At 42.8% G+C, this 24188-nt stretch overlaps 2 protein-coding genes across 3 annotated transcripts in view; both read left to right on the top strand.

Annotated features, from left to right (window-relative positions):
- Positions 1–18607, top strand: part of fgd1 (FYVE, RhoGEF and PH domain containing 1) — a 194969-nt gene extending 176362 nt beyond the window's left edge. For both annotated transcript variants that reach the window (XM_028813296.2, XM_028813297.2), the window contains exons 11-18: positions 1193–1285; positions 1379–1458; positions 5821–5851; positions 6155–6256; positions 7732–7857; positions 9496–9654; positions 9759–9905; positions 17156–18607. In XM_028813296.2, coding sequence (XP_028669129.1) covers positions 1193–1285; positions 1379–1458; positions 5821–5851; positions 6155–6256; positions 7732–7857; positions 9496–9654; positions 9759–9905; positions 17156–17422 — 1005 coding nt within the window. In that variant the 3' untranslated portion in view covers positions 17423–18607. The remainder of the gene's footprint in view (positions 1–1192; positions 1286–1378; positions 1459–5820; positions 5852–6154; positions 6257–7731; positions 7858–9495; positions 9655–9758; positions 9906–17155) is intronic.
- The window catches only part of si:dkey-13a21.4 (uncharacterized protein LOC494576 homolog), a 991873-nt gene that overhangs the window by 953490 nt on the left and 14195 nt on the right, over positions 1–24188 (top strand). The gene's annotated exons all lie outside the window — the stretch shown is intronic.

Raw genomic sequence — 24188 nt, 5'->3', positions numbered from 1 at the left:
TTCGCCAGCCCCAAACTCGAGCACAGCCTGCCGCTTGCTTCCCTGTGACATACTCCCCACCACCTGCCATTTTTCCTCATGACACTGGCCCTTCACTGTCCTGCCTTTCAATCCTTCTTTGACCTCCATTCTTTCTTTCTTCCTCTCTCATTTCTTTCATTTGATCTTGTTTTCTTCACCCCCCTTTCTATCATGCAGGCTCCTTTTATGTTCCCTGATTGAGTGCAGGTCTGGACTTCCACCTACTCGTGGTGTCAATGGGGGACCTGACTGACTCGCAGACATTTGCATGTGAATGCACAATCAGCCAAGCACCCTGATCAACTCCGAATTCACACTCCAGCACCTGTTCAGAGCCTGCACACCCTGGGACCGCTTTATTTATTTAAAAATCAAGCTTCGCCAAGGAGCTCTTATCACAGGTCATCTAAAATGAAAACAAAACGAAGTACCATATATACTCGCGTTTTAAGTTCTCCCGTGGATAAGTCGGGGCTTGAGTTTACCATATAATTTCCTGTATGTTATAATGCCGGTTGTATAAGTCAAATGCGGAAAACTGACGCTATTAATCCAAGAGATTACGATATGCTAATGCCCACCTGAGAAAGTAACCACAGAGCACGCTGCCTTTTTTTCTATGTATTGTGCCTACGTGACCACACGGTAATACCCAAAGTATTCCGAAGTGACGTTTGCACTGTTTTGTGTGTTTTTTGTATATCTCACTCCCTCATACACCTTTATCATAAGAGCATCCCATTTTTATGAAGGAGAGTTCGATCAGAAGAAAATATGAAGCTGGTTTTAAATGAAAAGTCGTTGAAGTGGTGAAAAAAACTGGTAACTGCGCTACTGCAACAAAATTCAATTTGTCTGAGAAACTGGTGTGAGATTGGAGGAGGCAAAAAGATGAAATAAAAATAAAAAATTAAGCGTTGCATTTTTGAACGGGCGTACAAGTCGGGGTCTGATTCTATGATCGATTTTTCGGGTTTCAAGATCCAACTTATACGAGAGTATATACGGTAAGTAAAATGCTGAAATTACACTAAAATATCACCAAATGTACTAAAACAACCATTCTACCTGACAAGAATGAGATGGGTTTTATCTGCTAGGGTTAGTGTTTCTGGATTCACCTGTCATTTCATGATTAACTTTTACATTATTTTATCTCCGTGTATTTCAGTTCAATGACAGGCTACTGTACTGTGTTCCCAAGTTACGTCTAATTGGTCAGAAATTTGGTGTGCGTGCCAGGATTGATGTGGCAGGAATGGAGGTAATCAGAATTGTCATTTATTGGAAAAAGAAACACACGCTTGAAACACGTTGACACAATTTCCAAATTCCCTACCTCATTTTGTGTTTTCAGGTTAAAGAGACAGGCAGTGCAAATTCCTCAAAGACGTTCATAGTGTCTGGAAAACAAAGGTCCTTGGAACTGCAGACGGGGTAAGCGTGTTTGGATTTATAATAAGAGTAATCTGAAATATGATTTTGGTAAAATACAGACTCCTTTGTAGCATCAGATGTAGTATCTGATCCTGAAGGGAGATATGTGATTGTCACGGGCAACTTATTTAACTGTAAAATGATTCTGATAAATGTTTATGCACCCAATGTCGATGATAGGGAATTCATTCAAAATGTATTTGCATCTATTCCCAATGTGAACACTCATAAAATTATAATGGCTGGGGACTTTAATTGTGTTTTAAATTCACTCTTAGATAGGACTCATGTCACAGGGGGGATGACATCTAACACTGCAAATACAATTACACAGTTTTTAACTGACCACAACTTATCAGACCCCTGGAAATTTCTAAACCAAAACTCAAGAACATATTCATTCTACTGTGGTGGGTTGGCACCCTGCCCGGGATTGGTTCCTGCCTTGTGCCCTGTGTTGGCTGGGATTGGCTCCAGCAGACCCCCGTGACCCTGTGTTCGGATTCAGCGGGTTGGATAATGGATGGATATTCATTCTACTCACCAGTGCATCATTGCTACTTAAGAATTGATTATTTCTTTATAGATAATAATTTCTTGCCTGCGATTAAATCTTGCAAGTATAACGCTATTGTTATTTCCGACCATGCCCCTCTGATCTTGGAGCTAAAATCATTATGCCCCACATACTCATCTCGCAGATGGTGTCTCAACCCACTTCTATTAGCAGACGAGAACTGTACAGAATTTATATCAAAACAAATCAGTTTCTTCCTTGAGACGAATACATCCTCAGAGGTCTCTGCAGGAACACTCTGGGAAACTCTAAAGGCCTTCTTAAGATGACAGATTATTTCATTTCTTTCCCACAGAAATACATTAGAAACCAAGAAGGTATCAGAGCTAACCAGCGAAATTACTAGAATAGATCAAGAACATGCCAGCTGTCCAAGTGAGGCTCTTCATAGGAAAAGACAGGCTCTGCATTCAGAGCTCAACCTCTTAACAACCAAAGAAACTTAAAAACTCATTTTTAAATCAAGACATCATTACTATGAACACGGAGAGAAAGCTAATAAGCTCTTAGCTCAACAAATCCACAAGCAAGAAGTTCGCAATGCAATCCCAGCAATCACCAACACGAATGGAGATAAAATCATTGACCATAAAAATATAATGCACACATTTGGAGACTACTATAAATCCTTATATTCTACTGAGTTCAAAGAAGACAGCACACAATCTAATACATTTCTGGATACATTACAGATACCACAAATAGATACTTTTATTGCAGAGGAATTGGATTAACCTCTGGCGCTATCAGAAATACTATTTGCTCTAAAGCACTATTGGCATGCAGACTTGTTTTACTAAACTGGAAGAATCCTAACTCTCCTCTTTTAAGTCAATGGGTAACTGATGTTTTATATTATTTGAAATTGGAAAAAATGAAATTCTCACTTAGAGGATCTGTGCAGAACTTTTTCAAAACCTGGCAGGATCCAATCAATAATATCCTCTTTAATAAATCCCTTTGTGCGTCCAGGTGTCCGTGTGTGTGTGTCTTCTGGTGAAATGTGCATGCGCGGGGCACGGTGCGATGCGCAATATTACTGTCAGACAAAGTTAGAGGCGTTTTACGGAAATACAAACCAGTATTACTGCGAGAGGAAATTAAAGGTACCCAATACAGTGACGCATATTACAGCCACATACAAGCCAGTATTACTGTCAGAGGAGATTAAAGGCATATTACCGACACGCACGCCTGTATTACCGCCAGAGAAAATTAAAGGTATATTACGGACGTACAAGACAGTATTACTGTCACAGAAAATTAAAGACACACAATACACGGCGGCAGCCCACGAAGAACGGTCAGCTCAGCAAGTAAACATCAACAAAAGAAAGGCTGAAAGAAAGAAAAATACGACCAACAAAAAGAATGAGGTCAAAGTCCCTTGCCATTTAATATAGACTGTTCCTACTAATGTTTATGCACTACTGTTCTAGCGCCTGTTATTGTAACGGGCTAAATGACTAGTTTTAGAATAAGCTCTTAAAGCACCGAGGAAGTAGATTATCTCTCCATTTCTTTTTCTTCTCCATTTATCTTTATCCGCCTATTAAACTCATCAATTTATTTATTTTTGCTATTTTTAAGTTTTAGTCCGTTGGCCATGCTCTCTTCCTCAGGGGTGGGAGTTGATTTGTTTTCAATCCTATTTTTTTTTGTAAAAATTGATCTATTTTTATGGAATAATTACAATAAAATCAATAAAATTAAAAAAAAAAAAAAAAAAAAAAATATATATATATATATATATATATATATATATATATATATATAATTTCATCAGAATAGGCCTAAACCCACGCTGGAGTTTGGTGAAGTCACTTTGACGATGGGTGTTTGGATGAACTGATGTCTTATAACATAAAACAGAGCTCATTGAAATGTTGATGTGTCAGCTCATTATGAGATTAGAAGAATTGTTTCCTTTAATTTTCACATCTCCATGCCTTTGCTTTTGTTAATTGGAAATAGTTTTATCCTGGAAAGCATCATAAATACTAAAATAATTTAAATCAAAATCAAAATGAAAACTGATGCTTACAGTACATACAACAATAGCCATAAATAAGGCAAAACAATGAGTAAGTTCAATTGACTTTTATATAACACATCTCCTTTTATAAATCTGGTGCAATATACATAATAGTTTTATTAATATTAGTTTTATAGTTTTAATAGCTTTATTCATCCATCTGCCCATTTTGATGCCCACTTAAATCAGTTTGGGGCATTTGACCAGCACACATCTCAGTGGCATGGGGTGTAAGGCAGGAACCAACCCTGGTGAGGGGACCAGTCCACTGTCGGGCACACACACACACACACACACACACACACACACACACACACACACACTCGCTTTAGAGACCTCAGTTATCACAACACTCTTTACTAGACTATGGGAGACGATCCGAAGTGTGCTTGCTCTTTCGTCACTTGTTATAGTCCAGAAGCTGTGGTGAGGACGTCCAGCCGCTTAGACAGCTCGTCATATCTGAGACCCGTTCTGAGCTAATAAAACCCAACGCTGACTCATATGTTGTATGTTAGAACTTGTCTCGTCTCCTGAAAGAAAATGGCAGACCATCACTTTGTTTCTTTCTCCCTTTACATCGTGTCAGTGTCTCATGGTGGGCTGATGTCTGTTGTGATGGTCTAGACGTATGGTATTGTTTTTTTGTTCTTTTATGCTTTTCAGCTTTTTTATGAAGTGCATCAGCTTACACTGAAATAACCATATTTCTTTCTCTTTCAAAAAAATGAAAATGAACAGGGAAAAAAAGCTTGCAGTGCGAACAGAGCCTGTCAAAAGTTATCACTCGACAGTTTCAGGACAGAACCATGAAAGCGCGACACAATGAGCTGTGGCATTTTGTGCCAGAGGGCCTCTCAGTGAAGTCACTTTTGAATCAAATGCCCGGGCAATGCCTCACACCTGTCAGTTTTTGGTTGGTTTAGTGCAATACAAAACTTCTTTGTGTTAGGGGCATTACACTCGACAAACCAGTATGACAAATGATAAGTGAAACTGAAAAAGCGTCGCGTGTGATTTGCGTGTTTCAATTCTGTTGAAGGTCCAGGCAAAAGTCACAAAACCTCTTGGCAGAAACCAAAAGTATTTCAGAGCTGGAATGAGTGTGTAATAGTCTAAACATTTATTATAAACAGGGCCCGAGATTAAAACTGTCCTCATCTATTCCACTCAAACGCTTACAGTGCGACTTGTTAATTACCAAATGGCCTAGAAAGTGTTGCCTTGCTGATTTTTAAATTATGGTGCGCTCATAACGTGAAAACCTTGTTAAAAGGCCCGTTGTACATTATTTATAACAGCTTGATTTTGTAACTGAAAACATGCTAAAAAAGTAAAAAGGTAAAAGGTTTGTCAATTTGTTCTTGTAAAGCTGTGCAATGACAGAATATATGAAAATGGCGCCTTAGTGAAGACCACTCAGTTCTTTAAATTTGTTCTGCTAACGCATTGCACAGTTGTAGTGGATCTCTTACCGATTATACTGTACAGTACGTCTTTACGTTTTAACAATACAACACTGATAACCTTTTAAGGTTCGTCCAAGATGTACATGTTTAAATGTGTGTACAATGCTGTGCTGATTTACAGTGAGCCTCAATTACAGACGTCCGGCCAAGCACTGACCTGCACTCCGCACGTTACCCGCGGTTGCTCACCATTAAGCGGGATGTCATGTGGGCCTGTTAGGATGTGGCCGTGTTGGCTGAAGGACGTCTACGTCTAATGTCACTCTTTGTTTTTTCCACAGAACTGAAGAGGAGAAGAGGGACTGGATTCAGGCAAGTATTTGATTCATTCTTCACCAGATGCAGTGCATAAAATCTGCAGGGATAACAAAAGAGCAAATTCAGTCAGTTAATCTGTAAGCGGATTTTCATTCGGGGTCTTGACTTTACTTCTTGCTGAAAACATTATAATAATAATAATAATACATTTTATTGTGTGACATATCCCTTTGTTGAGTATTATTAATATTCTTCTTATGCAGTGTGCTCACTTGACATCCTGGCCAACCGTCTCGTGGATGTGGTTTTATGTGGGGTCATCTTCATCTTTTTAGTAAACTCCATTCTTTTTAATAGGCTATCCAAGCTACTATTCAGATGCACGTCCAGACTTTGGAAACTCTGAAAGTTCTCAACAGCTCCTTAAGAGAAGAAGACTACACTCCACCCAACTCGCCTGTAAGGACTGCGTCTGCACCTCGCGCTCTCTGTCTGTTAGTCTTAACTGATTCTGACCCAGCACTGCACATCTCTTAGTTTTCACTAAGAATTGTATTAAACGTTTCTCTGTTTAAAATTCTGGTGAATGTCTTCTCTAGCAAACTTGTGAATAAAAATGTGGAAGGGGAAGCACTGAATTACATTGAGCAACATATCTGTGGATTTGAAAATAGGCTTAAAGGTGTATGGGAAAGCAGCCATTAATTTAACTCTTTTAGGGCGGATGTCGACTTTTGTCGAGGGTGGAAATCAACTGTAAATGGTGACAAAACCAGTCAGTACAAGTCATGTCAGTCATTTTCCAACCCGTTATATCCTAACACAGGGTCACGGGGGGTCTGCTGGAGCCAATCCCAGCCAGAACAGGGCACAAGGCAGGAACAAACCCGGGCAGGGCGCCAGCCCACCGCAGGGTGTACACACTCACACACCAAGCACAAACTAGGGACGATTTAGAATCACCAATGCACCTAACCTGCATGTCTTTGGACTGTGGGAGGAAACCCACGCAGACACGGGGAGAACATGCAAACTCCACAGAGGGAGGACCCAGGAAGTGAACCCAGGTCTCCGTTCAACCCACTGCACCACCGTACTGCCTGTGACAAAACTCACCATTACGTTTTAGTTTGACTCTCTTTGCTAGAAGAGAAGTTAGCTTGGTTGATCTGACTGAGATTCCCTGTGTGCGCATGAGTAGTGAGGAGCAAACAAGAGCAAAAATGGTATCGACATCTGGCGAGAGATCAAAACGAAAATACTCAGTGGACGACATTTTGCATATTATCTCTGAATTGGATTCTGTCTTGTTGGACTCCAATTTTGATGCAAGTGATCTGTAGATCGAGATCAAAAACTAAAGTGATGTATCCACATTAGCTGATCGATGCCCAGCTGATCGCGGTGCTGAATATGTTCCTGTAGCTGATGCACCTATGGCAATGTTTGCCTGGGTAGACCATCACTTACAGTATAATGACAAGAGGTACAAACCAGATTGCATTGCACTGTAACCGTGACTGCTGCTGCCACCCCCGCCACACAAAGACAACCTGGCAGCCAGCCTGCCACACATCCCTGCCAGCCATCAGGCTGCCCATGAGTGGCTCAAGCCACAAGAAACGGCAAACTGGTGGCCACAGCACACAGCAACAGACATTTTATGTTGATTTACATGTGAAACTATTGCTTTGTGTGCTTTTCTGAAAACTGCATTTTTTGGAAAAAATATTCAGCCCTCAAAGAGTTAAACAAGTGATTTCTGGTAACCCTTGGGGGTGAGAAACGTTCTTTACCCCCCTGGCTGACTATCATCAGGGTGTTAGCTTGAAGGGCCAGTCCACAGAGACCTTTGCTATTCGTGACAGTCTGTTATAACCTGCACTTCTCTTTTGGTAACGCATGTGACGGCAAAACTGTTCTTCTGCTTGTAGAACACAGACCTGGGTAAAAGAGCTCCGACCCCCATTAGAGAAAAGGAAGTGACGCTGTGTATGAAATGCCAAGAATCCTTTAACTCCATTACAAAGAGGAGGCACCACTGCAAGGCCTGTGGATATGTATGTACCATTCATTCTCTTGTTTGTAAATTTAAAGTGACTCTTAAAACATTCTTCTGCACTTGTGTGACTGATGACCTGCAAAAGAACCCCCTACCCTAAATCACACCCCAGGTGCCAACCAGTGCACTAAATCTTCTCACTGCAAATACACATTATTAACAACAGGGGCATCTTGGCACATCACACACCCCTGAGACTTGTGCTCAGTTCCCAGCAGTAACCACGGCACTCCCACCCACGACTCGCAGGTTCCTTAACACTCCCCGCCATGTCAGTTTCTTTTGAATGTCTGTCAAAGGAGAAATGTTTTAATAACAAAATTAACATTTTTGTTGTGCAGCACTTTGTTAATATTTTTTATAAACCTGCTATATGAGTAAATCTTATTATTAATATCTAACATTTACTAGAATGAAAAAATAAAAAAACACCAGCAAGATTTCCATGAAAGTTGATGTTTGTGGCAGTGCGCCCTGTGACCATTCAAGGCCTCATCCACGTATTTTTTTACTTGCCCAGCATTAAAGAGAAACATTGTGGCCTTCTGCTACCTCCGTAATGAAAAAGGAATTCAGAACCTGGATAGCTGCGTTATCCAAGCAAGAATCAAAACCACAGTGCAGTGCTGTTGTGCTCCCTGCAACAGGTGGTCTTGTCATTCAGAACATCAGAACTGTGACAAACGAGAGGAGACCATTCAGTCCATCAAGCTCATGTGTTTAGATAATAGCTAAGGGGTCCCGATATCTCATCCAGATACTTCTTAAAGGTTGTTGAGGTTTCTCTTTCATCTACATGTCTCGGTTGTTTTTTTCCAGAGTCCCACAATCCTTTGCATGAAGAAGTGCTTCAGTCCTAAATGCACTTCCCCTTACTTTCCACTGATGTCCACAAGTACGTGTTACACCCTTAAGCTGAAAGACTTCTGCCGGATCTACTTTATCATTGCCTTTAGGATTGTGAAGACCTGGATTAGGTCCTCATGCAACCTCTTCTGCTTGAGACTAAACTGATTTAATTCTCAGAGTCTGCCAGAGTAGGACATCTCCTTGAGTCCTAGGATTCACTTGGTGATTCTCCTCTGCACAGCTTCAGGTGCTGCTATGTCTTTCTTGTACCGTGGTGACCAGAACGGCACACAATACTCCAGACACGGACTTATGAGTGCATTATATTGTCTGAGCATAACGCCGCTTGATTTGCACTGCCAGTCAAAAGTTTTAGAACACCTCAGTTTTTCTTCAAATGTAATCAGTTGAAATGCAATGAATGAACTAAGATGGTGAAAATTTAAATTTAAAGATTAGATTAGAAAAAAGGACATATTAGAATACTAAAAATGGACCTTCTTCAGGGAGCAACTAAAAGGTTACAACCTACAGATGTTCTGCAACAATTAAAGTAAATTAAGCCTTGCAAGTTGAAGCAAACAATTTGCACAGGTGTCCCAACTTCTGTTGATTACTTAAAAACCTGTCTGTCTTAAAGCAGAGTTGGCATATGACTGTGTTACTACACCCTCTGAAGTACTACGTGGTCCATCAGCTGTCGTTTTCACCACCTATCTGTATGTTAGCGTCTCGCTGTGCTTCACGTAATCCTGATTTCTTTTTTTTTTTTTTCCTTCTTGGTCAGGTGGTTTGTGGGAAGTGCTCAGAGTTCCGGGCTCGCCTGCTCTATGACAACAATCGCCCTAATCGGGTGTGCATTGATTGTTATACAATGCTACATGGTGCCCCACCTAGCCCTGGCTGTCCTGGACAAGCCCCTCAACGGCGCAAGTCAATTCTGGAGGTGAGCTCTGTGCTGCAGCCTACGCCTGAGTGAGCTCCATTTGTGTGTGTCTAGCTCAGTGTCCCACATGTTCATCGCTTGTCTCCTGTTTCCCCCCCACACAGAAACAGGCCTCAGTGGTAGCCGAGAACAGTGTTTTGTGCAGCTACATGCACTACATGGAAAAGGGCAGTGGCAAAGGCTGGCAGAAAGCCTGGTTTGTTATTCCAGAAAACGAGCCTCTTGTCCTGTACGTCTATGGTGCCCCCCAGGTAAGTACCAGAGCTCTTTTATTTAGACAGGTAGAGTCCTGAAATAAGGAATTTGTCCTGTTAAGCTTGAGGCCAGACTTCGAGCTACGTTTAGGACATCAACACTGGCAATAAGCTAAGAGATTATGTTGTCTTCAAAGTGTGTTTTTACTGAAGGTGATTTCCTTTCATTTCTGGAATGATGATGATGGTGCCGTTGTTGGTCTAGAGCAGAGCTTTTGAACAGCATTGTCTATCATTTTATCAGCGCTGTATGCCATGTACTTCTTCCCTTTCGAGTGTTGTATCGGGACGTGCTTTTAGAAGTAAAGAATCATTAATATAAGGAAAACAACATTACATTCATTAATCAAATGCTGCAGTCTGTAGTAAACTATCCACACTCTGGATGGAGGGCGTCCATCTTGGTCATGTTCTTCCTGCTACATTTCACCACACCAGAGCAGACGAAACTGCAATGCAAGTAACCTAACATGGAGGATTGAAAACCCACATGTTAATCCACTGGGAGTGTGACGAGCTTGATGAAGGGGCGTTACAGAGAGGCCTGAAGAATGACAAGTAGTGGTGATATTGTCACGTGCGCAGGTGTCATTTTTTTTTGTTATTCAGAGTTTTCTGCTTTTATGGTTAATTTTTTACAGAAACAAATTTAATTTAATTCACCCACCGGATTGGTGTGGACCCTGGAAAACGTTTGAGTTACAGTGACCTGTTTGCTAGGGTGGGAGTTGCCACAGTACAATATCACCCCAATGCTGGGGCGGCACAATAATGTTGGCTGGTGTTTTGCCCTACATGAAGGTTTTCTCAGATTATTTTCTCATGAACTGTTTTGAATGTATTAAGATACGCTAACCTCAGATTTACACATAAGGTGTGTAATAAGACAGGGTCCTGTCAATGTAACCCACCAGTAGTTTCATTACTTGCTGGTGCTCTTAACCTAAAAGATTTACATTTTTTAATTTTTATTAATTTTATTGAAATCACACAACATTCCATACAAATAGATAAATTTTTACAAAAATAGGATTGAAAACAAATCAACCCCCGCCCCTGAGAAAGAGAGCATGGCCAACGGACTAAAACTTAAAGCTAGTAAAAATAAATAAGTAGATGAATTAATAAGTGAATAAAGATAAATGGAGAAGAAAAAGAAATGAGGAGAGAATCTGCCCCCTCAGTGCTTTAAGAGCTTATTCTAGAATATTATTTATTAGATCCTGCCAGGTTTTGAAAAAGTTCTGCACAGATCCTCTAAGCGAGAATTTTATTTTTTTCCCAATTTCAAATAATATATAACATCAGTTACCCACTGACTTAAAAGAGGAGAGTTAGGATTCTTCCAGTTTAGCAAGATAAGTCAGCGTGCCAATAGTGTAGTGAAGACCATCACAGTTTGTTTGTCCTTCTCCACTTTAAGCCCATCTAGAAGTACACCAAACACAGCTGTTAGTGGATTAGGAGGGACTGTGACACCAAGGCTGTCTGAAAGGCACTTAAAAATATTGGTCCAGAATGATGTTCATTTAGTGCAGGCCCATAACATGTGACCCAGTGAGGCTGGTACTTGATTGCAACGTTCGCAGGTTGGATCTTGCCCAGGAAACATTTTGGACAATTTTAAGCGAGACAGATGTGCTTGATATATAATTTTGAGTTGAATGTTTGTATGCTTTGCACATATGGTGCTCGAGTGGATTCTCTGCATTGCTACCTTTTCTGAGATGTTGAGGGAGAGATCCTTTTCCCATTGTCCTCTTGGATCTTTGAAAGGGAGGGACTGTAAAATGGTTTTATATATTACAGAAATGCTGTCCGAGTCCTCAAAACCGAGCAATATTTTTTCCAGCATAGAGGGAGGTGGGAGAACGCAAAAGATTTAAAAACGTTTCGAGATTCATCAAAGTGAGGAGGTCATCCGAAGAGCGCCATGTGGTTTATCGTTTACAGACTGCCGTGCCACACCACACTTGTTGAAACGTCTCGGCGTCTTTTCCTGAAGCTCACCTTCTCTCAGACTGAGCCTGCTGAATGGCACCATCCTTGCTATGGTGGACACACAACAACTTCACGATACTACTGCGTTACTGTAAATGATCTAAATCCCTAGACGGCTAATGTGCTCTGTAATTTGATGTGTAATATTTATAACTGAATGGCATCAACGCCTTCTAAAAGATACAAACTACATTATAATTTGTGAAAAGACAAGCATTCCTATCCAGAGGGGCCCAAAGCCAGCACTTCTCACTGCACATGAATTCTCCAACTACAACGCAAAATAAAGGAAATAACATTACAGTTAAAATCAGAAAAAACCCCTTGTTCTCTTTATCTTATTTCATCTTCATCTCCTCTGCTCTTTTCAGTGACATGGTTGACATCTGATGACATTACAATGGAATTGCTGAGATTGCAGCTCGCTCCCAAACAAACTCAACTGAACCACTAATTTGATCGAAGGCCGCCTGGGGTCCAAAATTGGCTGCTCAGCTCTACCTATAGGCAAAAAAAATGTCATTGTGTTTCACCGAATTAGAAAAATCTTTGACTCGATGCGGCAACTCTTTCATGATGCCCGATGTTACGTCATTCTAACCTCAGGTGATAGCGTTTGACTCAATCCAGCCCTCAGAATTTATTTTTAATCATGGAAATGGATTTCAAGTCCCTCCACGTAAGGCGCAGTAATACTGTGAATGGTCCGTTTCCATGTGGGATGACATTCTGGGCCTTTTGAGATACTGCTAACTAATCCTTCACATTATACAGTATTTCATATTTATAATAGTTTGAAGAAAAACGTGTATTTAAAACTCTTGAGATTACGCACTGTACTTGTATGTTGCCATAAAGTTCTGTAGATCATTACTTTTGTGTGTTCTCAACAAATTACGAAACTTTCATACACAAGCAAAACATGCGGCACAACTGAGTTCTCCCACACTGATGAAAGCCGCAGCACGTGGTGGTGGTGGTGCTTGGTGCCCACTCATTTGTATATCTGAAGGACAGAAGCCTCCTGTTCGTCTGCACACACAGAGGCCATTGCAGCACTCGCTTACATGAACTGTAGGCAGTTGGGAGAGGAGCAAACAAAGCGTCCACAGGAGTCACCACGTGGCTTCTCCTCTCTCATTGCATTACTTTGTGAATTGTAAACGAGATGTATGTCAGCTTTCAAGTGCTCCTGTCAGCTGGTGTCGGAGCAGCGTCCCTGGCCTGTTAGGCCTGTCCTTTATAGGAGCATGTACTTGTAATTTGCCGACGCTTGTAAATTGTATGTTTCACATTAAGCTCCTTATTCGCTGTATTGCTGAGCAAACCAAAGTGGACCCAAACACACAACATGGACGGAGAATTTGGTGAAGGAATCTGTACAGCACAGTTAAAGTTTGCCCAGTGCTGGTTTGCTTTTTGTTATGGATTTACTAATGAAAGGGACGGCTGGCTGTTTATCCCGGCCGGGACGCCCCAGTACCGGAATGATGGGGGAAGGCAGCTTATCAAAGACACTGCCTCCCCCAAAGACGATAGATGGCACCTTCCCTGGACTGCAGTTGTGCCCCGGATGCCCGCAGTGCACTATGGGACTTGGAGTTCGGCAGCACAGCCCTGATGGGTACTGTGGGTGCCGCCAGGGGATGCTGTGGGAAGTTGGTAGGAGAACAAATTCTCACCTTGCCCAGAAGTACTAATGGACTATGACAACGGAAGCCCCGAAGTACTTCTGGGCTGATTAAAACTTACATTTTCCAGCTGACCCGGAAGTGTTGGCAAGTCACGTGGGAACATTAGAACACTCTAGACGAGAACAGGCCATTCAGCCCAACAAAGCTCACCAGTCCTATCCACTTATTTCTTCCAAAAAAACATCAAGTCGAGTTTTGAAAGTCCTCAACGTCTTACTGTCTACCACACTACTTGGTAGCTTACTCCAAGTGTTTATCGTTCTTTGAGTAAAGAAAAACTTCCTAATGTTTGTGCGAAATTTACCCTTAACAAGTTTCCATACCGTGTCCCCGTGTTCTTGATGAACTCATTTTAAAATAAGTCTCGATCCACTGTACTGATTCCCTTCATAATTTTAAACACTTTAGTCATGTCACCTCTTAACTCTTTCAGGGCTGATGTTGACTTTTATCAAAAGGAGGAGTTGACGATTGTAATCAGCTATAAACTGTGACAAAACCAATCATTATGTTTTAGTTGGACTCTCGCTGCTAGAAGGAAAGTTAGCTTTATTGGTTTGACCGAGATTTCCTGTGCTCGTGTGAGTAGCAAGGCACAAAAATGGCACTGACTTCTGACGGGAGACCAAAGTGGATGCGTAAAGCAAAATACTCAGTGGACGACATTTTGCCTATTGTCTCTGAACTGGACTATGACTTGTCAAACCACGATTTTGATACAAGTGATCAAAAACGAATGTGAGGTTCCAGCTTCAGCTGAGTAGTCCCCGGCTAATTTTGGTACTGACAATGTTTGCCATGGAGGACTGCCACTTCACAATGATAAGTGGTAGAAACCAGATTGCAATGCACATCGACCATGACCACTACACGAAGACAGCCTGGCAGCAAGCCTGCCGCACATTCTTGGAAAACTGGCAGCCACAGCATGCAGCAACAGACGTTTTATGTTGATTTCTGTGTGAAACCATTGCTTTTCAGAAACTATGTTTTTTGGAAAAAATATTTAGCCCTCAAAGAGTTAATCTTCTTTTGCTTAAACTGTAAAGGCTCAGCTCTTTTAATCTTTCCTCATAATTCAACCCCTGTAGCCCTGGAATCAGCCCTAGTCGCTCTTCTCTGACCTTTTCTAGTGCTGCTATGTCCTTTTTGTAGCCCGGAGACCAAAAACTGCACACAGTACTCAAGATGAGGCCTCACCAGTGTGTTATAAAGGTTGAGCAGAACCTCCTTGGACTTGTACTCCACACATCGTGCTATATATCCTAATATTCTGTTAGCCTTCTTAATGGCTTCTGAACACTGTCGGGAAGTCGATAGCTTAGAGTCCACTATGACTCCTAAATCCTTCTCATAAGGTGTACTCTCGATTTTCAGACCTCCCATTGTGTATTCAAACCTAACATTTTTACTTCCTATGTGTAATACTTTACATTTACTGACATTAAATTTCATCTGCCCAAGTCCCTCCAAATTATCTGCTAATCCACCTATCTTGGTATCATCTGCAAACTTAACAGGAAGAACAGAAAGCACTTCCGGGTCAAGAACTATATAAAGGACTGCTGTGAACCCAGCAAGCGAGCTGGAGTTGGGAGGTAGTAGGACAGAGCTTGCTGGGAGGTGTGGAGGAGAGATTTGTGTTGATTATTGTGCAGATTATTGTTGTTTTGCCTGTTTATGATGGCGGAGGTGCTTTTGGGCACTATTTCAAGAAGAAAGAAAATTAAAGACCTTGGTGATTTTACCCTGTGTTCAGTATGTCTGTCTGTTGGGTTGAAAGCGGTAACAGCGACCTCTAGCGTCTTACACTGATCAAAATGCATTGCTTTGTCATTCCAACAGATGGCACACCACAGACGTTAGCATAGCTCCACAGATTTCCACACTCACACATGGGGGGAAAAAAAATAAAAATCTGCCACTTGATCTGAACGTATCAGTGATGTACAATGTAGCAGGATTTTCTTTTAGTATTCTGCCCCCCACCCCACCCCCTTAACTGTAACACTTGCTTGTTTAGAAAATGACAATAATAAAGGCATAATAATAAAATTAGAAATTATAAAGCTTTCAATCAGGAAAACCTTCATTCTGTTCCTCCAGCATATCAAACTTTAGCACCTGTTTGAGTTCTAGAAGTATATCTTATTTGTGGAGTTAAAAGGAGGAGCACAAACTTTGCCCCCTGGACACATAGTTTGAAAAACCAAAAATAAATGACCCTGATTACAGTGGCATATAATATTAAAAATGCTCAATATAAAGGTCTATACAATAGACCTCGTTTTTACTCTCAGTCGTGCCCCCATAAATTCTTTGGCTGAACTGTGAAAGCTTTCTAGAAGGTTCCAGTTTCCCATTCATTAACATATACGTACTACCTGAGGAGAATGTCGTAAATTTGAATTAATTTACCTAATCTTCGCACACCATTGCTTTTTTTGGTAATTTCAACAGTGTGATCTTCATGACTAAGAACGGTGTTTGCACTTTCGAATCACATTCTCCCCCAAATCCTAGTAAGGTGCGTAGACCATAAGCGTAGTGACCCTGGAATGGCAGCACAGGCCGCGTCCACACTACCTTGGCATTTCCGGCCAATGAGAACCAACACATCTTAAAATGCCCTCCAGAGCCAGAGACTTTTGAAAACACCAACGCGCCGTTTCAGCGTGGGCAGGTGAAAATGAAGATTTCTGAAAACGCAGATTCCATCGTGCTCTGATTGCTTTGTGGGTATTAAGTGACTCTTCTCTGATTGGATCCTGGATCCAGTGTCTCATTCCCTGACTGGTCACCCTTCACAGCAGAAAAATGTACTCCAGCATTACTTTCCATGGCGCTCGCCGTGTTGCTTATGTGTTCACACCTAAATTGCCTTTGTGTTATTTTTAGAAATTATGTTCGACTGCTCACACTGGTTGATAGAGTCGCCACTTGTATATGTGCTCACGCGGCACATTGACAGGCCACGACGTGGGTGATCAGACTATACATGTGTTTATGGCACAGGAAATTTGATGGCGACATCAGAAAATTGGCGCATGAGACTGCTCACACTGCAAGAGAGCCAACTGAAACTCCTGACATAACAGAAATGCTTCTGATCGTGTGACAGCTCATTTGTGAGAGGCAATCGGGCATCACATCCACTCTCATATTGCTAGTGAAACGACGCTCGATGAAGCAAAAGTTCAGAAACTCAGTCGGTGACTGCAAATCTGGATTAAAATCAAACCAAACCCACTCGGTGTACGCCTGGTTTAAGATGTCTACGCTGTACGTATGCCCAGTGTATCTCATATGCATTTTCAGTCGTTTTAGTATGGACAACAATGCTGTTCTAAACAATGTGAAAAAACTAACGTGGACAGAGACCATTTTTGCTTTTAAATGAAAACGTAGTGATGTTGATGTAGACGTTGTCAGCACAAGTCAATCTGAGCACGTCTCTGTAGAATGAGGACAGCCAGAGGGACAATTTTCTGTGACCTCGATTGTGTGCAGCCCTATTAGAGATAACTTTCTTCTCTCTTGTTCCCCTTACAGGACGTGAAAGCCCAGCGTAGCGTACCACTCATCGGATTTGAGGTAGCGTTGCCCGATTCTTCAGACAGGCTGGACCGGCGTGGTGCCTTCAAGATAAGCCAAAGTCACCTGACGCTGTACTTCAGTGCTGAGAGTGAGGGATTACAGCATCGCTGGATGGAAGTGTTGTCCAGAGCTGGTCGAGGAGAAGAGTTTTCAGGACATGCATCCATCTTGGAGGCGGAAGAAGAAGGGTTAGAGGCCGCATCTGTAGAGGAGAATACGTGATCGCCCTGCACCTTGTTTCCATGTACCTGTCAGGAAGCACATGGTGGTGAAGGGGCTGGGAACTGCTAACCTCCGACAAAGCACATGAAAAGGAATTCGGTTCAAATCGGTGATCTAGAAACAGAGGGTCCAGTTTTCCTGTAAGCTAAATGTCTGTGTATGTTCTGCCTGTTTCCAACGAACAACTCAAAAGATCTACCAGAAATGATTTGCATGGGAGTGAGTAGACAGCCACAAATTCTTCTGCTTTGGACCTCATCACTCCTCTCTCAAAGGTGCAGCTGGCCTTTCTACCTCCTACAGTAAATGCACAGTGACTAGTGATCCTCCGCCATCCTGTCTTGGCCTTCCAGACCTCATGGACTCTCGTAATTCACAGTCCAATCCATTCAGTCCAGTGATGCTTCATGGGGACAATGAAACTAAGAATTGGCCATGTAAGCACTGCAGGAAAATCCTCAAGGAGCCTGATGCAGTCTTTGGCCTCGGCATCTGTAGGTACTCTTATCGTGCACAGCCATTGATCTTCATCATATCCACAGGAATACAGAGGTTTCTCTGGATGGGCATGAAAGAGGTCGGCATGTGTTCCGGCTGCCCCCTCACACCGGCCGCTCTAGATATCTGGAATCCAGATGGCATACTTTGAAATTCAGGTACATGGAAATGCAGGTGGACATTCAGAAACTCAAATGGAATTTCATTTTGAACATCCAGAGATCCCGTCACCCAGCCTTCCATGGTCACCCAGGGTATTACTATCCCATTACCTTCTGTTTCTTGCAGAACTTTGTTATTTTTTGTAAATAAAGACAACAGTGGGGGTTCCATCATCTCTCCTGAACGAAACAAGCTGTGGTGGAGCTTGAGAGGCACAACTCCCATGAGTCTGCTGGAGTGTCCATTGGAGTGTCCACTCTGCCACGCCGATCCTTGGTCGAGCCTCCCAGTGCGGCCACTGGGCCAAGTAGAAAACTCAAACTCAGTAAGGGGGGGTTTGGGGGGGTGGCAGTGGACAAAAGCCAGCTGACTTCTTTCAAAACATACTTTCTATCTGAAAGGAGGGATACTCTTTTGCACTTTTTTTGTTTTTTCAATCAGGAGTTCTTTGTTTACTTGTACAACATATTTAATTTTATTTTGACAAAGCCATCTCCAATTGCAGCATTCTGATTAACGGAATCGTCTGTCTCAAGTGTTTTATTCAGAAAAAAAAAAGAAGCAAACTCTAAAGGGAACAATGCGTCTGAATGGGACACTCAAGGAGGACATTTCTTTTTTTAAATAAAGCAACGTGCATTCGAGAGAGAACGGTCAGATCGGACATCGGGATGTCTTCGTGATTTCCAGGGTTTTGAAAACCCGATGTAAATATTTGTGCCAAAAGAAAATGTTCTTGAACCCAGTGAGGAGTCTGCTTGTTAAAAGGAGCCACACGGGGAGCCATTTGGGTGGCTGGTTCAGGTTTGTTGTTTGCTCTCTGATGGTCCAAAAGCAACCCAAAGCAATTCGATGACAGATTACTTTTGTATATATAATTTATTCTGTGTCTTTCAAGGTAAAATGGTTGGCAGGCCTCTCGCCGCTTTGTATGCACACCTTTTTCTTCCCTGCCGATGCCGGCGGATGTGCGAGGCGCCTCTCTCGACTGTGTGTGTCTGCCACGGCTCGCTCTGCGGGGAGCAGTGCAATACAAGAAGGCAGGCGGTGAACGTGGGGGCAGCTGAGCTTCACGCCTTTTCAGCAACAGCGTCAGACCTCATTCTGTCTCCTGCAATTACTTCTTCAGGGATTTAAACACAATGTTTCTATCCAAACTTAAAGAGAGTGTGAGGTGTGCAGCGTAACGTGCACAATCAGGGCCGTCCATTTTAAATGCCACGTCGTGTCATTGTCGTCAGCTGCAAGTGATTCGTCAGGCTGGCAGCAGTTCCGAAGTTTCATGAAAGTAAGAGGCCTGTGAGGCCGCAGAGCTCTAAGAAGAGACACTGGGGTCACCATTAACGTCACTGCTCTGTCTGGTTTGAGCGCACTCGCTGGCACATGTGTACGGTTACATGTACATGCACACCTGCCTCCAATATGCATGTGTCTGCGGCCCGTGTGTTTGTGCGGAATGGCGGACACATCAGCCAGGCTAAGTCACGGCCAGAAAAACAACAAAAGTTCGGCCCGATCCCATTTCTTAATGGGTCCTCTTCCGTCCTAAGATTTCACTTTGGGAGCCACAGTTCCTCTCCTTCGAGCCAGTCGCCCTGCTCACAATCATCCTACCCAAGTGGGGACATGAGGACGCCAAACTGTCCTTTTGCTAGCACTGTGATGTCATTCCATGGTGCCTGGTGGTGGGTAGAGCCACCTCGATGTAGGCAGGCCGAGTCCACACACTGTGAGCTTAACAGACGTCCTTCCAAGTGGGCCGGCGAGGAGTTTATGGGTGATAATTTAATACGGACGTCTCGCCTCATTTCACAACGTGAACAAAAAGAAGCAAGTCTGTGGTAAGAGCAGTCGAGTTATATTTGGAGTGGTGCAGTTGATGCGTTAAGTTTGTGTTTTACTTTCGTGAAAAAGTCACGCCAATCTTTATTTGTTTTTTATGCGGAATGTGCAACAAATTAATAGCAACTTCACATTTTAGAAAACGCAGACTAGAAGGGAAAGGCAAGACACACAGAGGCCATGTGGTCATCCAGCTATTAGAAGGCCGTACCGAATTTGATACGCCATCCGAGAGAGAATCGCACCCGACCCAGTAAAGGAATAAGCACGTTTGAAAAATGCACAAATGAGTGTGATTTTATATATATATAATGTAATTCATTTAACTCATTTTCTACCACTGTGGAAAAATCTGAAATCTAAGTGTCTGCAGAAAGTCTGCACAGGTTTAAGGAGAAAATACAAACTACACAAACGGGGACAGCGTTGGAAATCAAAGTGACGCTTCTGGATGGCAGTCGTGTCATTTTTCTTACTCAGCGTACATTAAATGGAATTCGTGCTGCTGAATTGGCTTTAAGTGGCGGCTCCCAGCATGGCCATGAATAAAACGACACGGCCTTCTGCTTGTGTGTTTACGGCGGTGCCTCTGCCAGTTTGCCACTGCCACCCTTGCCTGCCCATGTTGCTGCATTGTATTTGTTGTCAACTTACCCCCGATACAGCTGGAATGGCTTGCCCCCCCCCGACCCTTAAATTTGCAATAAGCAGGTTCCTGGCAGCTGTGCTGACCGATGTGCAGACTGGGATGTTGGGAGGACAGATCATTTGAATAAATTATTATTGCTCAGCTGCAGCAGAAGTGGCCCGTCTCCACAATCCAAATTATGAAGAGCTGCACTGCGGGATTGACTTCTTTTCATAAATTCCAAGCAGCGATGGTGAAAGGTAACATCACCGCTCGCTGTTGTGTCCCAGAGTTTGTCACTGACGTGTCACCATTCGTCAGGACTGAATACACGACTGAGACCGGACAAAGAGTGACCGACATGGGAGCTGCTGGGTGAATGCATCCCCTGCCACGAGCCCCTCCAGGCTTGACGTGTAGTCTCTGAGAGTTTAAGGGGCTGAATGGAGTGCGTGTTTCCGGTCTCTGGCCTCACGTCGCTTACACTCACACACCCATTGTGTTACACAGCGGTGTTCGGTGACCTACATGGCAGCTCTAGTCGGGATGTTTGCTATCCTGCAAGGCATTGGCCTACTGTGTCTTTTTAAGGTCCAGTCGTGTCTACAATTTACAGATAAACACCAGCAGAGTGAGTCGGGCACAGTGTGAGTTTGTGACTCCGCTACTCTGGTTACCAGTTTGGGTTTCGCTCGGCACAGATGAAGCCAATGGACTGGCAGCAATCTGCTGAGTGAATAATAATAAAAGACGGCACACGCTTGGAGGCGCTAGATCACCGTGGTGATAGGCAAACGCAGCAATTCATTTAGAGAAGCCAAAGTCCGCACTCCACACGACTTCTTTACAAATTATTGTCAGGGACTTCAAAAGGACACAGAGAGGTTACAGAAAGAAGATGTTAGGTTGTCGTTTGTAAAGTACAGTAAGAAAAACAGAACGTGAGACGGCAGACGGTGGCAGGCGGTGTTGTTAAATGCACTGATGGAGAAGATTCAGAACGGAGAGTAGGCCCAAAATTAAAATAAAGTCTCCCCTGTGTAAAATGGACAAGCTGCGATCAATGCAGACTTACAGTTTTGCTGCCCATTTCTGTCAGCCCAGCTGCATCCTAGAACTTTGAATCCTTGGCTCCTTGACTTGTACAGATTGCCCCGCTTTCTACAGAGTCAGGTACTACAAAGAACAAAAATAAAAAATACAAAACTCGTTACTAGCGTTAGACGAGCACAGTGTGACTGAATCAAACACTAGATGTTAATATCAGGAGAACCTCTTTGGCCAGTCTGTATGGATGCCTCATCCTGATGATTTTGCTGTCAGTCTTGACATTCGGTGGCCATTAACAAAGCTTGACTTGTCCCCTCGCTCCCAGAAGCACACCTACATGAGGCTAGGCCAAGTCTCCTCCACTGCTCACTTCTAAATTCTCAAGGTGCACAAGAGCAGTGGCATTCAGGGGAAGCGGGGCTGGACGTCAAAGGCTAACTCTGGGGTCCCAAGTGGATCGAAAAAGCACAAAGCCTCCATGGGCCATCGAACACTGGGAGACACCAGCTGTAAGAATTGGGATATTAGGGGTTACAGAGCATCAAGCCGGCTGAGCCCACTTTCCCACGTGCTAACGCAAGCGCAGTCCTTAACACACACACCACATTTGTCTTGCCAGCCAGTGCACAAAAACATCAGTAGGGGGCACTAGATTAGCAGCATCTCGGGAGTTTGCTGGCGTTGCTCCACACCCCGACAGCACACTCGGAGACGCCGGTCTAAGACGCGTTTCTTCAGTGTTCAGCGGTGCTACGACTGGCTCAGTCTTTGGTTTTTTTGTCGTGAGTCGGACCTCGGTGAACTTGTTGTACCTGCTTGCTTCCTTACTGCCAACACGCTCGCTCTTTCCCTTCCTCCTGTCACATTAGTCTGTGTTCTGCGTTTACTGGTGAAGACAGACTGTACGGTTATTTTGAAAATAATGAGTGAATATTATTAATGTTGTTATTATTATTATTATTATTGATATAAGTGGCGGGCCACTGGGAATCCTTGTATGATGATGTCCCAATGTTTTCTGTGCAAAACAAAATAAAGTTTATTAAAAAAAATAAAAAATCTTTTGTGTGTTAAAGGTGTTTTCACATTTTTTTCTATGCCTTTGGAAGGTGCCAGATATTTGCATGGCATTGCAACTCAAAATAAATCACAACTTAATAAAAATCTCTTGAAATGTGTGAAAACGTCCCACCTTATTAACCGTGAATGGAAACGCTTGCTAACGGCAGGCCCTGGGAGTAACGTAATCTAATTTAGAGTCCCGATAGAGCGCATCGTAGAACCTCGAGGTGTCCAAGCCTGGTCTTAGGCCTTCATTACCGAGAGCCTTGGTAAGGAGCCATCTGGTTTTCTAATGTACAGATTTCAGTATGCAATACCAGATGTTGAGATCTTTCATGAAATAAATACATCTTTATGGCTGTTGAGCAAGTCCTGGGCAGACTTGCCCCTCTTGAAGCAGAAGCGCTGATGATGTCCTCAAGACCTTCTTTTTCCAGGCTCCTAAGGTTATTTCTAGACTATTTCATTAAAAAGAGGCAGAATGACCTCTGCCATGCTTGTCATAAGAACATAAGAAATTTAACCAACAAGAGGAGACCACTCTGTCCATCAAGTCCATTTCTTTAACTGATAGATAAAAGGCATCTTTTTTCCTCTATGGCCCCAATGAGATGTTTGCCAGCAACTGTTTACATTTGTCAATACACTACAAATGGACTACAAATAACTAGAATTGCACTTCCTTGGCTATGGAAAGCAAATTATGGTCGGATTTCTTCAAGAACTCAGCCATTCTAATTGCCTAAAAACTTCATTCAGTTGTTCCTAGAAAAAGTCACCAGTGCAACCTCTAAGGGTCACTGAAAAAGCAGGAAGACCAAAATCATGCTAATAAATGAATATTAATTGTGATTACTGATTGGTCCACATGATCTTCCAAACAATCATTGTGACTTTACCAACGTAGAAGAAACAAAGCAAAAACCAGAGAGCTTCTATCCACATTAGCAAACAGAATTATGGAAATTGGCAGGCGTATATTCCAACAAGTACATCGATGATCACTAAATGTGTCCCCTCATTATCAGCCCAAGTAAACTCTAATCTGACCAACAGATGGCCAGACGGAGAAGGACACGTATCTGTGGGGTTCATCATTAAGTAGTGTGGTCCTTTTGAATGAATGTCGTTCAGCACAGTTTGGCATTAAGAGAATTTTATCACATACTATCTACATAATCCGCACCCAATCGGGTCTCGGCATATACCTGCAGCGCCGAAAATGAACAAAGCCAACAGCGTCACGAGTCATTGTGTTGTTGTTCAGCTTTGTCAGAAATGGCCCATGGCCTTGCATCTAAATTGTGTGCCCTTGTCCTTTCTCCGGCTGCACAGTGCGTTATTTACTGTTCTGTAGACATGAGGCAGCACAGCACTGTTCCCAAAGGATTAGACTTTGGGGTCTGGACACACCATCAGGGGGTCTGACATTTCCTTCAATGAACCTTTGGACGTGTAAATCGCACACTGATCCGAGTATCAGCATATGCTTTCTAGAAAGAGGTTTTAAAAATTCACTGCCTA

This window comes from Erpetoichthys calabaricus, chromosome 11 (genome assembly GCF_900747795.2).
Source record: "Erpetoichthys calabaricus chromosome 11, fErpCal1.3, whole genome shotgun sequence".
NCBI lineage: Eukaryota > Metazoa > Chordata > Cladistia > Polypteriformes > Polypteridae > Erpetoichthys > Erpetoichthys calabaricus.
Note: the sequence above shows the minus strand (reverse complement) of the source record. Positions and strands in the feature narration are given on the sequence as shown.